The sequence below is a fragment of the Panulirus ornatus genome, chromosome 11 (assembly GCF_036320965.1).
Source record: "Panulirus ornatus isolate Po-2019 chromosome 11, ASM3632096v1, whole genome shotgun sequence".
In the NCBI taxonomy this organism is placed as follows: domain Eukaryota; kingdom Metazoa; phylum Arthropoda; class Malacostraca; order Decapoda; family Palinuridae; genus Panulirus; species Panulirus ornatus.
This window is the reverse complement of record NC_092234.1, coordinates 2,779,944-2,793,383: the sequence shown is the minus strand read 5'-3', so window position 1 is coordinate 2,793,383 and position 13,440 is coordinate 2,779,944. Positions and strand designations below refer to the sequence as shown.

General features: G+C 39.9%; 1 protein-coding gene across 1 annotated transcript; it reads right to left on the bottom strand.

Annotated features, from left to right (window-relative positions):
* Positions 1–1,699: 1,699 nt before the first annotated feature.
* On the bottom strand, positions 1,700–7,934 carry LOC139751189 (uncharacterized). The gene is made up of 4 exons (XM_071666354.1): positions 7,855–7,934; positions 3,526–3,610; positions 3,032–3,157; positions 1,700–2,510 (listed from the first exon to the last, which is right to left on the bottom strand). The coding sequence occupies exons 2-4, from the start codon at positions 3,605–3,607 to the stop codon at positions 2,383–2,385; spliced, it is 336 nt and encodes a 111-aa protein (XP_071522455.1). The 5' UTR covers positions 3,608–3,610; positions 7,855–7,934; the 3' UTR covers positions 1,700–2,382.
* Between the last annotated feature and the right edge of the window lie 5,506 nt (positions 7,935–13,440).

The following is a 13,440-nucleotide window of genomic DNA, read 5'->3' as shown; positions in this document are numbered from 1 at the left end:
CGCTGCCACGTTCACCCCCAATACGTCAATTCATCCACTTCCAGGTTTTTTCTTTTCAGATTTACACTCAAATCGCACTGCCTCGCTCTCCTGCTGCACCACATTACCTTACTTTTGTTCAGATTAATTCCTCATATATTTTCCCAAACATGGACACCCATTTTCTGGAGTTACTTTCTTTTGAGTCTGTCACCAGACATATCATCTAGTAACAGCAACTGATTCAGCCCCCAGACCGCTCCCAAGTGTACTGTTGGCATGGCTCTTGCTCCAAAACTCCCGCCTTTCGTTTCTTATCATCCCATCCCATTCTTGAACAGACTAGATACCAGTGGTGACATCACACCCTTGAAGCGGACCCACTTTCACGTGGTGCAACTAACTGTTCAAACCTCTAACTTGCACATATGCCTTGTTCTCTTGCTAGTACAGTTACATATAGTAACTTGCTTCCCCCATCATTATATTCGTCTCACATTCCACAAGGTTCTTTACCGTCAGTTCTGTCATATGCTTTCTCCGGGCAGTAAATGTCACATACAAATCCCTCTTCTCCAAGGAAACTTCTGGTCCACACATCCTTTACTGGTCTACATTAAAGAAGAAAGTACAGGCTAGATTCGTCGGTAATCCCGTATACGAGAATAGACGTGAGGTGCTGGGTGAGGCAGAGGACCTCGGGTCCTTCAACTGTTTTAGGGAAAAAAAAAAAGCAGGTTGTATGTGTATTCCTCTTGCAAATCATTGTACCCGATCAAAACAACCTGACATCATGATTTGTAACGGAATGTATAGTCTGGTGACCTTGGCCGAGAGGACGATGGAAATACTAAGAAGGATAGAGGAGACTAAGGAAGGATAGTGGGGACGAAAAAGAGATTAATAAGAAAAGTGAGGGATGAAGGAGAGGAGAAGCGAGGGAGGGAGGCCAGGACAATATTGAGGGAGGAGCCTTGGAGAAGGGATCTTTCTCCATATTCCATTGATGTAGACATTTAATGTATTTCCCCTGTGCTTGATTATTAGTCATCTGAATAGTAATAAGTTGTATAATTCTTTCACTCGTCCAACTCCCAAAATACTGTAATATCAGGTTCTGGAAATAAGAACATGTAATACGAAAGAACAGAATTTTCTGTCCTCCCATGAGTATTTTCGAGTGACATATGGCAAGTTGGGCCATAGTCACTATACCTCATGATAAGGATTATTAGCATTCATGAATACCAGGTGTGTGCAGTCGTATTCATATGTGTGCAGCCGTATGTGTGTATATAGTCGTATTCATATGTGTTCAGACGTATTCATATGTGTTCAGCCGTATTCATGTGTGCAGACGTATTCATGTCTTAGTGAAAATCTTTGATCTAGCTCCACGTTAGTCTTGTCTATAGAATTTTTTTTAAGTGAATGATTTTTTTATGTGTACTGCGAGTGATTTTTGTTGCAAATATTTGTACCACTTAGTAGGTATATACCCATCACTCCATTCTGTACCCCCTTGAACAGGACGGTACGAAAGGTAAGATGTTTTGCCCAAGAGTTGAACCGTTGTATTCAAGAGATGTACCGTCGTGGTCAAGGGGATGATTATCTACGTACTTTGTACCATTACAAATATTTAGGTGAACGAGGTACCTCAGGCAAGATCAAGATGCCAGAGAAAGTCATTACTTTAAGGTTAATAAGACAATATGAGTGCCTCAGAAATTCGTATTTATTTGCAGCTAAGCTGGCAGGTAACAGTGTTGCGGGGTCAAGCAGCAGGTGCAAGCCACCAGCAACATGTAAACAAGAAGACCACGGAATGGTAGCAGGGTTGTTGTTGTTGTTCCAAGATGGCTGACGGATGCTGGATTTCAAGATAGCGGTGTAGTGTCGTCAGGCCACAGCACAGAGAACTGGTTTCTGGCTCTCAGATGGCCATGCAGTGTTTCAAGTGAGTTGCAGCTTGTTGATATTTTGCTTAATAACATCTCGTCTTTGATTTACTGACGTCTCTGATGTTCAGATGGTAATGCACAAGTTAAGTATACCTTAAAATTATTTTACAACTCTTGGCTCCACAGTTGTGATACGTTGTTACTCCACAGTTTTCTTTGATACAAGTTAGACTGAGTGTACAGAACTAAAATGAAAACAGGTTTTGTGAAAAAAAGAAAAAGAAAATATACTCGTCATTGGTCGGTTGAAAAGGGAAACATACAAAGCGGTTGAGGGAAGTAGGTTGATATATTCTGTTCCACTAATTTGTCTTGAATCAAATTAATAATTTCTTAAAGTTGTATCTCTAGACCCCATTCTTTGTTCTCAGTTTCCATTTCCTGCTTCTTCATGTTTCTATGTCCGTCATTTTGTTCTGTCTGGCGTAGTGCGGGCTCCTTACTTCCTCCTTTTGCCAGTCTCCATCATGCGGACCAGGAGACCCAGGTAGTTGGTGAAGCGGTGGTGGCAGTCCAGCGAGTCCCGACAGCCGCTCAGAGGCATGTCCAGCCTGGGGCCGTTGGGTCCTGGTGGCAGAGAGAACACTTGGATAGTGGCTGGTGGTGGGGCGAGGTATACTGGTGGTGGTGGGGCGAGGTATACTGGTTGTGGTTGGGTGAAGAATACTGTCGGTGGGGTGAAGTATACCGGTGGTGGAGCGAGGTATACTGGTGGTGGGGTGAAGTATGCTCGTGGTGGGTGAGGTATACTGGTGTTGGGGTGAAGTATACGGTAGTGGTGCGAAGTATACTGGTGTAGGGTGAAGTATACCGGTGGTGGGGCGAGGTATAGGTGCGGTGAAGTATGCTGGTGGTGGGGTGAAGTATTACTTGTGGTGGGGTGAGGTATACTGCTACTAAAGGTATACTCTATCTGTCGTCTCAAAGGTGATGCAGACAAGATATCAAAAGACAAATGGAAGGTAAGCTAGTGTCCCAGAGGGTGTTACTACATCACTGGTGCTAGTGAACTCAGTAGGGAAGTGATAAGAAAAATAATCCATTGTCCTACACAAGAAGAAACGGGAGAGTGGGACGCGTAGCCTTACCGTCGACGATGCGGATGTCGCGGATCTGTGGAAGGTTCTGTCGTAGGAGGGAGACCAGCTCGGAGTTGTTCAGGTCGTGTAGGTACTCGATTTCCGGCTCCATCATCTTGTGTCCAGCGGCCCCTCCTGATGAACGCATGCATATTTCATTATTAAAGCTTTAAGCCTTTGAGAAGTACGGTATGACCCCAGGGTATGATGAAACCACAGGACATAGTAGCCTAGGATCCACTAATGTTTTGTATATGATTGTGCGATTTGAGTACGGATGGTTAGTTAAAGCCGAGAGGACAACTACGGCAAGACATAAACAAGGAAAACATTGGATGAAACAAAGTTTCCAGCCTAATGTCAACCGCAGACAGAATTCAGAGAACAGGATAAGGACATGCAATTTCATGAGTAAGAACAGAGACGGCGTAAAAGTGACGGAGACAAGCATCTACCTCCACAACCAAGGAATAACGTGAATAAACGACAAACTGACCACTTACCCGGGAGTACTGCGGCGCACGATGGATCGGCCATCACTGCCATCAGTACCAATACCATAACCAGTGGGGCTCGGCTCGCCATTGTCTGAAATGAAGTATAATGAAGTCCATTACATTTTTTTTTCTTTTTTTGAAATGCAATGCAATATTAGATACACAGAGGCTGGATGGATGTTTGAAAACCATGAGATATTTACTGACGAATCTCTTATTAGTCATCATAGATGAAGATTTACATGTATTGTGGTTGATTAGGTATAAGAATAATGAACGTCCTCAGAAACTATATGAGATAAAAGAATAATCGTACCCCGAGGGAATATGCGTGCTCTAGCAGGTATACTGCATAAAAATGATCGTATTTCAGGAAATATAATAGATGAACGAAGAATGATCGCGTCCCAGCAAATATACAGGATAAATATGATGATGCCCGAGCAAGTATACAGGATGAATGAGCGTGACCCACCTAGTATGCAAAAGGTGAAAGTTTTAGCCACGACACCGACAAATCTTAACTAAGGCGCTATACCAGTCCTCATTATCAAGACGTCTAAAAAGTTATATTTTAAGTTTGAAGCTTTACGAGTTTCTTGTGTAGAAAACAGAATTAGAAAAGTTGATAGAATATGATTCGGTACCTTATTGTTTATAAATCATGGTTAGTACAAAATTGGAGTTCCGTTTTCTGTGATAAGTGGGTAGGCGAGGTTTCTTCCATCAAACTATATATGCTTAATGATCAAATCAATTATAAGACGGTAATGAAGTTTCTCTATTTTGAATGTTGATTAACGGGTGTGAAGTTTGTAGTTTATGAATATGATAATAAAATTTTCGTACAATTAAGGTTGGTACGTGTGCGCCGAAAGGGAAACACGAGGGAGTTTTGACATTGTTGTTGTAGCTGGCAACGTCTTCATCCTTTAACCATGGTTATTATTTGAAGAACAGTAGTTCACAGCCCTTCTTGCATCAAAAGATGGTAAGGTAGAGCCTAGTAGCTAGGATGATGGTAGGGCTAGGTATACAATGTGTCCGTTGTAAGAGAAACGAGTGATTGGTGCGTAACTTTGGTGTCAGAAGCCTCCGTCATGGATGGCAGTTCCTCGAATCAATTCTGTTTATGTTGCAAGGAATTCTCAGCCAGGTAACGAAAGAGTTTATTGGAGTCTACCAATAAGAGAATTATTTGCATGTCAAACTAAGAGCAGTATTCCTGCACATGTGAATACAGGGTAAGACGGCATGTTATCAAGGCGTTTTTCATTGCTATTTTGGAAAATGGTATCAGATTATTTTGGAAGAAACGCCTATCACTTTGATATTTTGAAGTGTGTAAGACTAAAGACAAGACTAGATTTAGGGCAGGGGTGAGTGGGTAGTTGTGTTGGGTCCTTCACTAAGCAGTAATGGATAGATTCACTAGTTTTAAATGAACTATGAAGGTTACCATAGCATATGGCATATTGGGAAAAGTGAAGCAGACCTGTGCAGTGAAATATGGTCTAATTATTACGCCGTTGGTGTTGGCGACCCAACATCCACATCCTGGGGTGATTTACTTTTCTTAGATGTGCCTTATCAGGATGTGTCATGCTCTTGTTCTGTTGTATATCTTTCATACATCTGCAAGTAATCTAAAATTTCCATATGATGCAGAATTGTGTTCGGGTATTTTAAACGATAAGTTGTTTTTGAATTGTTGTAGGAAGGAAGAAGTGATGGCAAATGAGATATATAGCCGGTCAGTAACTATTCGGGAATCCAGCCCTAAATCTTATCTGTGGGAAGATCGTGATTTGGAATGTATTACACCTCACGGTTATAGAAGTGGTGGTGGGGAGGGATGTGATAAAGCTTATGGTAAGTGAAACGCTTCTAAAATTAGTAAACTTTCGAAATCCTTACCTTACTCTCCCTTTCAGCCTAGATATACTCTCTTGTGTTATCTAAAAAAAAGTTTTCATTCAGTTGCTGGATTTTTTGCTTTGTTTACTGAGTGTATTTTCTTTCCCCACTGTATTTATCCTATCCCACGGAATGAATGTGACATTATTGTTGATTTGTTTGATTTGATTTAAATATGAATTACTACTGTTACCAGAATGAAGTTAGGTGGGGCTTTCATAAGTTCTGATTTCTTGTAGTGTTCAATTTGTTCCATATTTTCCCTTTGTCGTCATAGCTCTCCCTACTCATATATATATATATATATATATATATATATATATATATATATATATATATATATATATATGTTATTGATACAGCTTCAAGTCATGTTCTCTTAGGTCTACATTCCTTTTGCTAAGTAATGAGTCCATTAATATGGAGCATATACATTTTTTTCAAGTGCTTAATTTATATATGTTTCTTTTAAAGTGCTTAATTTATATATACGTGGATCCTCAAAACTGGACCCCCCATGCATCATGTTAGGTCTTGTACCCAACCTAATTTTGCATTAGAAAAACGTTGGCAGGGGAGGTGGGGTCTTTTGGAGATTCAGGAAAAGAGGTTGATAGTTATCTCGTAGGGACACATTGCTTTTGGTGTGAAGCAGAATTAGCCACTGACTTGCTAATTCTGTTACATGTACTGATGTATGCCAAGGGGCCAGTTTTATCACGTTAGTTTTTTTTCTTCAGGTAAATGCTAACGTTAAAAAGTGTTATACATAGGTATGCCACATTACTTATTACAGAATCTGATGAGGTTTTATGTGGATTGGTTACATTTCATATGAATAATGGATTGAAATGAAGAGTTTGATGGTGATTTTACGGTAAAGAATTATTCGACACGGGAGTGTAGTGTAAATCGGGGAAAATTGGTGAACGTAAAACTACATGAAACATTTAACGAAAATAGTAAATTTCCCTTAGCAGCCGAGGAAGAATGTTTGTTAGAATTGTTTACGTTTGCTGGCCGGGACTTACTGTCAGTAATGTAACACGAGATAAGATTTTATTTTGTTTTTTCAATTGCATTAAGTGAATTTTGGTTGCCAGATGAGGTTAGTGTGCTGACATAAAAGTCCTCCATATACTTTTTTATTATAAACCCAAGTTTCCCTGATCTTCATATCCCTGCTCTTTATCGACTTATTATTAGAGGATAATAATGATGATAAAGCTCACACGATTATGATGTGGTGTCCCCTTGAAATACTATGTAAGAAATTGTGATGTATCGCGCAGATAATAAGGTAGCCTTCTTAAAGTATTACCATAGATTGAAATTCATTATCTGAGTTTGTGTCATGATCTCAAATTTTTTATGGTTAACATTAAATATTAGAGGCAGGCGAGCGGAAGGAGGTGGGAGGCTGAAGTTTAGCCCAGCTCGAGCACACTTGACCACCGGGTCCTTCCACACAACTCGATTCTTAAGTAGGCTTCAGACTCCAGTCAGCCTCAGCAAAGGAAGCAGACACCCGTGACCTGTTCACTGGAGAGGTCACACCGCGACATCTCCCATGTGACGGGTCACATGGAGAGGCAACGTTTGGGGATAATGTTGATCATGTTGAGGGGTGACGTTGGTGGCCACGCAAACAAGTTATATGAAGGGTACGTTTGCAAAAGCGTGGAATCGCTAATGCCGCGTCACAGGCGGAAAAGCTGTTTGCTTTATAGACTACAGGCAGAGTATGTTAAGGAGTGAACGAACTCTATTTGTATGCTGTATTTTTGTGTAGAGTAGGATTGAATATGAAGGACTCTAATCCGGAAGTGCAGTATCAAAGGTAATTATATTTGGAGGATGGCCAGAAATTTATATTTTTGCCACATATCTACATAAATGTCTGTGTTATACGTAAAAAGGTTACTCTTGTCCTGTTCTATGCTTTCAAGTGCCAGCAGTGGCTTAGTTTGCTTGTCAATAGAACGTAGTTTGCATACTGTTACAGTTAGAATACAGACAAATTGTATATCAGTTAAAAACGCACTGAGACTTAATTCATTTTTAACTCTAGTTCCATGCGATAGTGCACGAACAATATATTACGGTTGCCCATGTGTTGGTTGTCACAGGAAAAATTACTAAGAAAGTAAAGAAAATAGATGTTTGGGCAGATTCTCGAAGTGCTATTTTCCATACATGAATTGATGAAGCATTCTCCACTTTCTCTTGTACACTCTATACAAAAGCGAATATTTGATTTTTTCAAACTGCCCCTCAAGGTATCTAATTGATTTTCCAGCCTTCAAACTTATCCAACATCATGACTGTAAGTTATGCCATGGCCTTGGTGTGCCTTCATACCATGTAAGGTCCTGGTAACCAGAGAATAAAGTTATGTCAGATATACGACACAAATACCTGAAGACTGTTTGGAAGGTCTTTTGAAGAGAGAGGAGCACTACCGCAGGAGATACAAACCGTACAAGATTGTGGCGTAAACTGGCGACACAACTTTGGGATACCTCTATTTATATGAAGGAACCGTGGAAAGTTGCTATTTTTCGTAACGTTTTCATACACAAAACATTGTCTTCTTATTGCTTACACGGTTATATGTTTTGTGAATACATACTCTTCCTACATTAACGTTACGATTTTCCCCTAGTTTGAAGATTCCGGATGGAGGAAGGAGGCTAGAAATTGCAAGAAAAAGTGCGAGATGGCAACATTATTCTTAGGTTGGGCGCGACAGTTGCTGGTTCCCGGACACTCAAACCCCCTGCAACTACAAAGATTTCATTACCTTGACGCTGATGCTGTTAGCGAAAAGAACTGAAGGATGTCACCGGTGGCTGTCCAGAAGGACTCATAACCAGTGAGGAAGGTAAGACACTGATGACAGCCCCTGCATGTTTCATGAGGCTGCAACAGGCACCCATCAGAATTACATATCTTGTAGGGCTCTAGGAGTTGCTTTGGGTGTTTGAAAGGTGAACTAAATATTGTCTCCGAACTTTGTTTGAAAGGTGTTTCTGTAAATTATGGTGATGATTGATGATGGTGATTGATTATCCTGTGGATGATGATAATACCATAACATTGATAACTGGTGATGATATATGACTGAGTGTTAATTTGATGAATATAACAGCTAATGATGGCCATGGTGATTGGAAATTATACCATGATATCAGTTACGTGATAATGATGAATATGGTTGAATGATATTGTAGACGGGTAGAAGACGAAGGTTTTTACCTTCAAAAGTTTGTAAGTGCCACATCTTGGGAATATTTCGCATATATCTATGCCAATGCTTAAAGTAGTAGGTGCTTTCCGCACATTTAGGTGAAAACGTGAAGCAAAACATGTTTGTTGTGAGAGTTAAAAGTTTTGCCTTAACTTTTCAGGGATTTTTTTTAATCGACTTTCATGTGTTAAAGTAAAATTAACGTGCCTATATGGTAAAAAAGAAAGGTAGAGAGGAGAGGGGAAGTTGGAAAGAAAGATAAATTGTCTGCCACATCATTAGAGAAAGCATTTTCGTGAGGTAGATATCTGTACAAAGAGTTGTACATATTCTTTCTGGTAGAGGGCTGTACTTCAGCAACTGGAGACTTTGCCTCTTCAGCGGAGCATTTTCTTTAGGTTGACGAGTTTCAGTAGGGATGATGGTACACTCTTGGTTGGTGTAGGGCCTTACTGTAATCATTTACAAGTGTCATCTTGTTTAGAGGTTTAGCTTTAATGAAGGCTGTTTAGATCGCCTCTGGTTTTCTGCAGCCCCATGTAGCATTGAATTACCGTAACTTAGCATGGGTCATATTCTGCATTAAATGCATTTTTACAGTGGTTGAGTCTTATGGCTGTAAAAAAAAAAAACCGAAAAGTTTTCAACCAAATTAAACCTAACTTGACAGTGTATGGATGTCCAAAAAGGTAATGATACCGAAAGTTAATAGGGCATGTTTGTTTTCTGCAGTGTCATTATTTGCCACATTTTAAATGTAGCAAGTTAATGTATGAGCCATTTAACAAGTCGGTCATGGAAAATCAGTGAGTGGACTTGGATTGATAGGTTTTATGGATTTTGCAAACCTCTGGAACATATATGTCATGCATCTTCTTAGCCTGAAAAATTTATCAAAAACTTAAACTTTTGGTTTCCTTTAAAAGATATTTAAAGATTTCAAACTTTATTTTATAATCAAAGAATTTTGGCTTTTGAAAGATTGAGTACATACTTGGAAGCCGTAAGTGGACTTTGAGAGTCATGGAAATCAAAATTTTTATTTGTGTGAGAACCTTATTCCTGCTTTATTCTCATAAATCACTGATCTGTACAGCTTTGGCCTTCCTTGAACCTTATTTCTACATCTTTTACTCAGAATTGTAACTAAGCATTAAGATTTTCTCAGCTCACTCCTTTCCCATAGAACTTTTCCCCTTCACATCAGAAACTGATTCTTTTAATTTTTACGAAAATTTATGCCACTTCTACTTTTTGGATGGAAAATCAGTGCATCAACTCTCAGGTGCTATAGGGAACATTAGTCAACACGATCTTGTAATACCTTTTCAGACAGCATTCCTTCCAGAACTAAGCAGCTGGGCTAGACGTGTTTTCCTCTAAATGTACCATGCATCCATTTTATTTTTATCTTTGTATTTTACATGGTTGTCTTACCTATACTTTCTTATACAACCCTAGGAACTGCCTAGAATCTGTGCTCTTTTCCGTTTTTTTTCCTGTTACTTTCCTCTCCACACCATTCAAAGAGTGGCTTTGTGAAGACTTTTCCAATGACTTGAACTCTCTATCATAATGTGTAGACAAGGCAGCATACCAATCATTTGATATTAGTGCTGTCTTAACTGCACCTACCACATTGGTCTCTTTGTTCTTGCACATAAACAGTGTGCTTTCCAAATCTGCACCACATATTACTTTTGATTCTTTACAGACAACATTTGAATATATTGCCTATTTTTGTATGTCTTTGTAGTATGGCAGACATGTGGGGATTGTTTTCTGTCATTGTGTTCCATCCATCTATAATTGGGAGTGACACTTTACACTTAATCATGCTTAGCTATTTCAAACTTAATATTTTTTATACATATTCGCCTTATCCCACAATAGCGAGGTAGCGTTAAGAACAGAGGAGTGAGCCTTAGAGGGTATACCCTCACTTGACCCACCTCTCCATTCCTTCTTTTGGAAAATTATAAATGGGAGGGAAGGATTTCCAGCCCCCCACTCCCTCCCCTTTTAGTCGCCTTCTAGGACACACAGGGAATATATGGGAAGTATTCTCCCCTATCTTCAGGGATTTCAAACTTAAGTATGTGCAAAAAAATGAAGCATTTTATATAGAAGTATTGCCATCCTAGTTAAATTTCATTGCATTCTCATTTTAGCCAAACAAAATGGGTTTTTCATGAAGGCTACAACTGGTTGTAAATAGTAATGCAAAAAATATTTCTCACCATTTGAGGTGTATGTGCAATGTTGTTGGAGCAATATGCGCAATGTTGTTGTAGCAGTATGATACATGGCTTCAGTTGATTACATCTTACTTCAAAGATAGCCAAACAAGAAATGATGGATGTAGTTGCTGTGAAACCTTAAATCAGTGTTTCCACATACACATCATTGTTTGAATTTCCTTATTTTTCTGGAGATTTCATTGGGAATTATAGTTTTGTTTTTCCTTAGCAAATATACAACAATTTAAGTCAGAAGAATGACTAGAAGGACCACAAATGTTAATCCTGTAAATAATATTAGGTCTACTAGAAGGGATAGGGTCTTTAGAGGGGTTACTTCTGCATCTGCATGAACTGTCCTGTTTTTATTTACCTTTGAATGATTGAAGGAATTGTGTCATGAACTGAACATCAAATTTGAGAGGAGCAGTGTGGCTTTAGGGGAAATGTAGGCTGTGTGGACCAGGTGTTTCCTCTGAAGTGTTTGTTGGAAAAATTGTTGAAGAAAGTGAAGTGTATATGATATTTGTGGAACTTGAGGAGGTGTGTGACAGGATTAGCAATGGAGGCCATGCAGTAGGTGCTACAAATATATGGAGTAGATGTGGGGTAATGAAATGATATATTATTATTATTATTTATTTTTTTATATTATTCATTTCACTTTGTCGCTGTATCCCGCATTTGCGAGGTAGTGCAAGGAAACAGACGAAAGAATGGCCCAACACACCCACATACACATGTATGTACATACACATCCACACAAGCATATATTCATACCTATACATCTCTACGTATACATATATATACACACACAGACATATACATATATACACATGTACATAATTCATACTGTCTGCCTTTATTCATTCCCATCGCCACCCCATCACACATAACCCCCTCCCTGAAATAACAACCCCTTCCCCAGCATGTGCACGAGGTAGCACTAGGAAAAGACAACAAAGGCCACATTTGTTCACACTCAGTCTCTAGCTGTCATGTATAATGCACCGAAACCACAGCTCCCTTTCCACATCCAGGTCCCACAGAACTTTCCATGGTTTACCCCAGACGCTTCACATGCCCTCGTTCAATACATTGACAGCACGTCAACCCCGGTATACCACATCGTTTCAATTCACCCTATTCCTTGCACGCCTTTCACCCTCCTGCATGTTCAGGCCCCGATCAATCAAAATCTTTTTCACTCCGTCTTTCCACCTCCAATTGGGTCTCCCACTTCTCGTTTCCTCCACCTCTGACACATATATCCTCTTGGTCAATCTTTCCTCGCTCATTCTATCCATTTGACCAAACCATTTCAAAACACCCTCTTCAGCTCTCTCAACCACACTCTTCTTAATACCACACATCTCTCTTACCCTTACATTACTTACTTGATCAAACCACCTCACACCACATATTGTCCTCAAACATCTCATTTCCAGCACATCCAACCTCCTCCGCACAACTCTATCTATAGCCCACACCTCGCAACCATATAACATTGTTGGAACCACTATTCCTTCCAACATACCCATTTTTGCTTTCCGAGATAAAGTTCTCGACTTCCACACATTCGTCAACGCTTTCACAACTTTTGCCCCCTCTCCCACTCTATGATTCACTTCCGCTTCCATGGTTCCATCCGCTGCCAAATCCACTCCCAGATATCTAAAACAATTCACTTCCTCCAGTTTTTCTCCATTCAAACTTACCTCCCAATTGACGTGTCCCTCAACCCTACTGTACCTAATAACCTTGCTTTTATTCACATTTACTCGCAGCTTTCTTCTTTCACACACTTTACCAAACTCAGTCACCAGCTTCTGCAGTTTCTCACACGAATCAGCCACCAGGGCTGTATCATCAGCGAACAACAACTGACTCACTTCCCAAGCTTGTCTCATCCACAACAGACTGCATACTTGCCCCTCTTTCCAAAACTCTTGCAGTCACCTCCCTAACAACCCCATCCATAAACAAATTAAACAACTATGGAGACATCACAAACCCCTGCCGCAAACCAACATTCACTGAGAACCAATCACTCTCCTCTCTTCCTACACGTACACATGCCTTACATCCTTGATAAAAACTTTTCACTGCTTCTAATAACTTGCCTCCCACACCATATATTCTTAATACCTTCCACAGAGCATCTCTATCAATTCTATCATATGCCTTCTCCAGATCCATAACTGCTACATACAAATCCATTTGCTTTTCTAAGTATTTCTCACATACATTCCTCAGAGCAAACACCTGATCCACACATCCTCCACCACTTCTGAAACCACACTGCTCTTCCCCAACCTGATGCTCTGTACATGCCTTCACCCTCTCATTCAATACCCTCCCTTATAATTTCCCAGGAAACTCGACAAACTTATACCTCTGTAATTTGAGCACTCACTTATATCCCCTTTGCCTTTGTACAATATTATTATTATTATAATTATGATTGTATTTAATTGCTGTGTCCCACGTTAGTGAGGTAGTGCAAGGGAACAG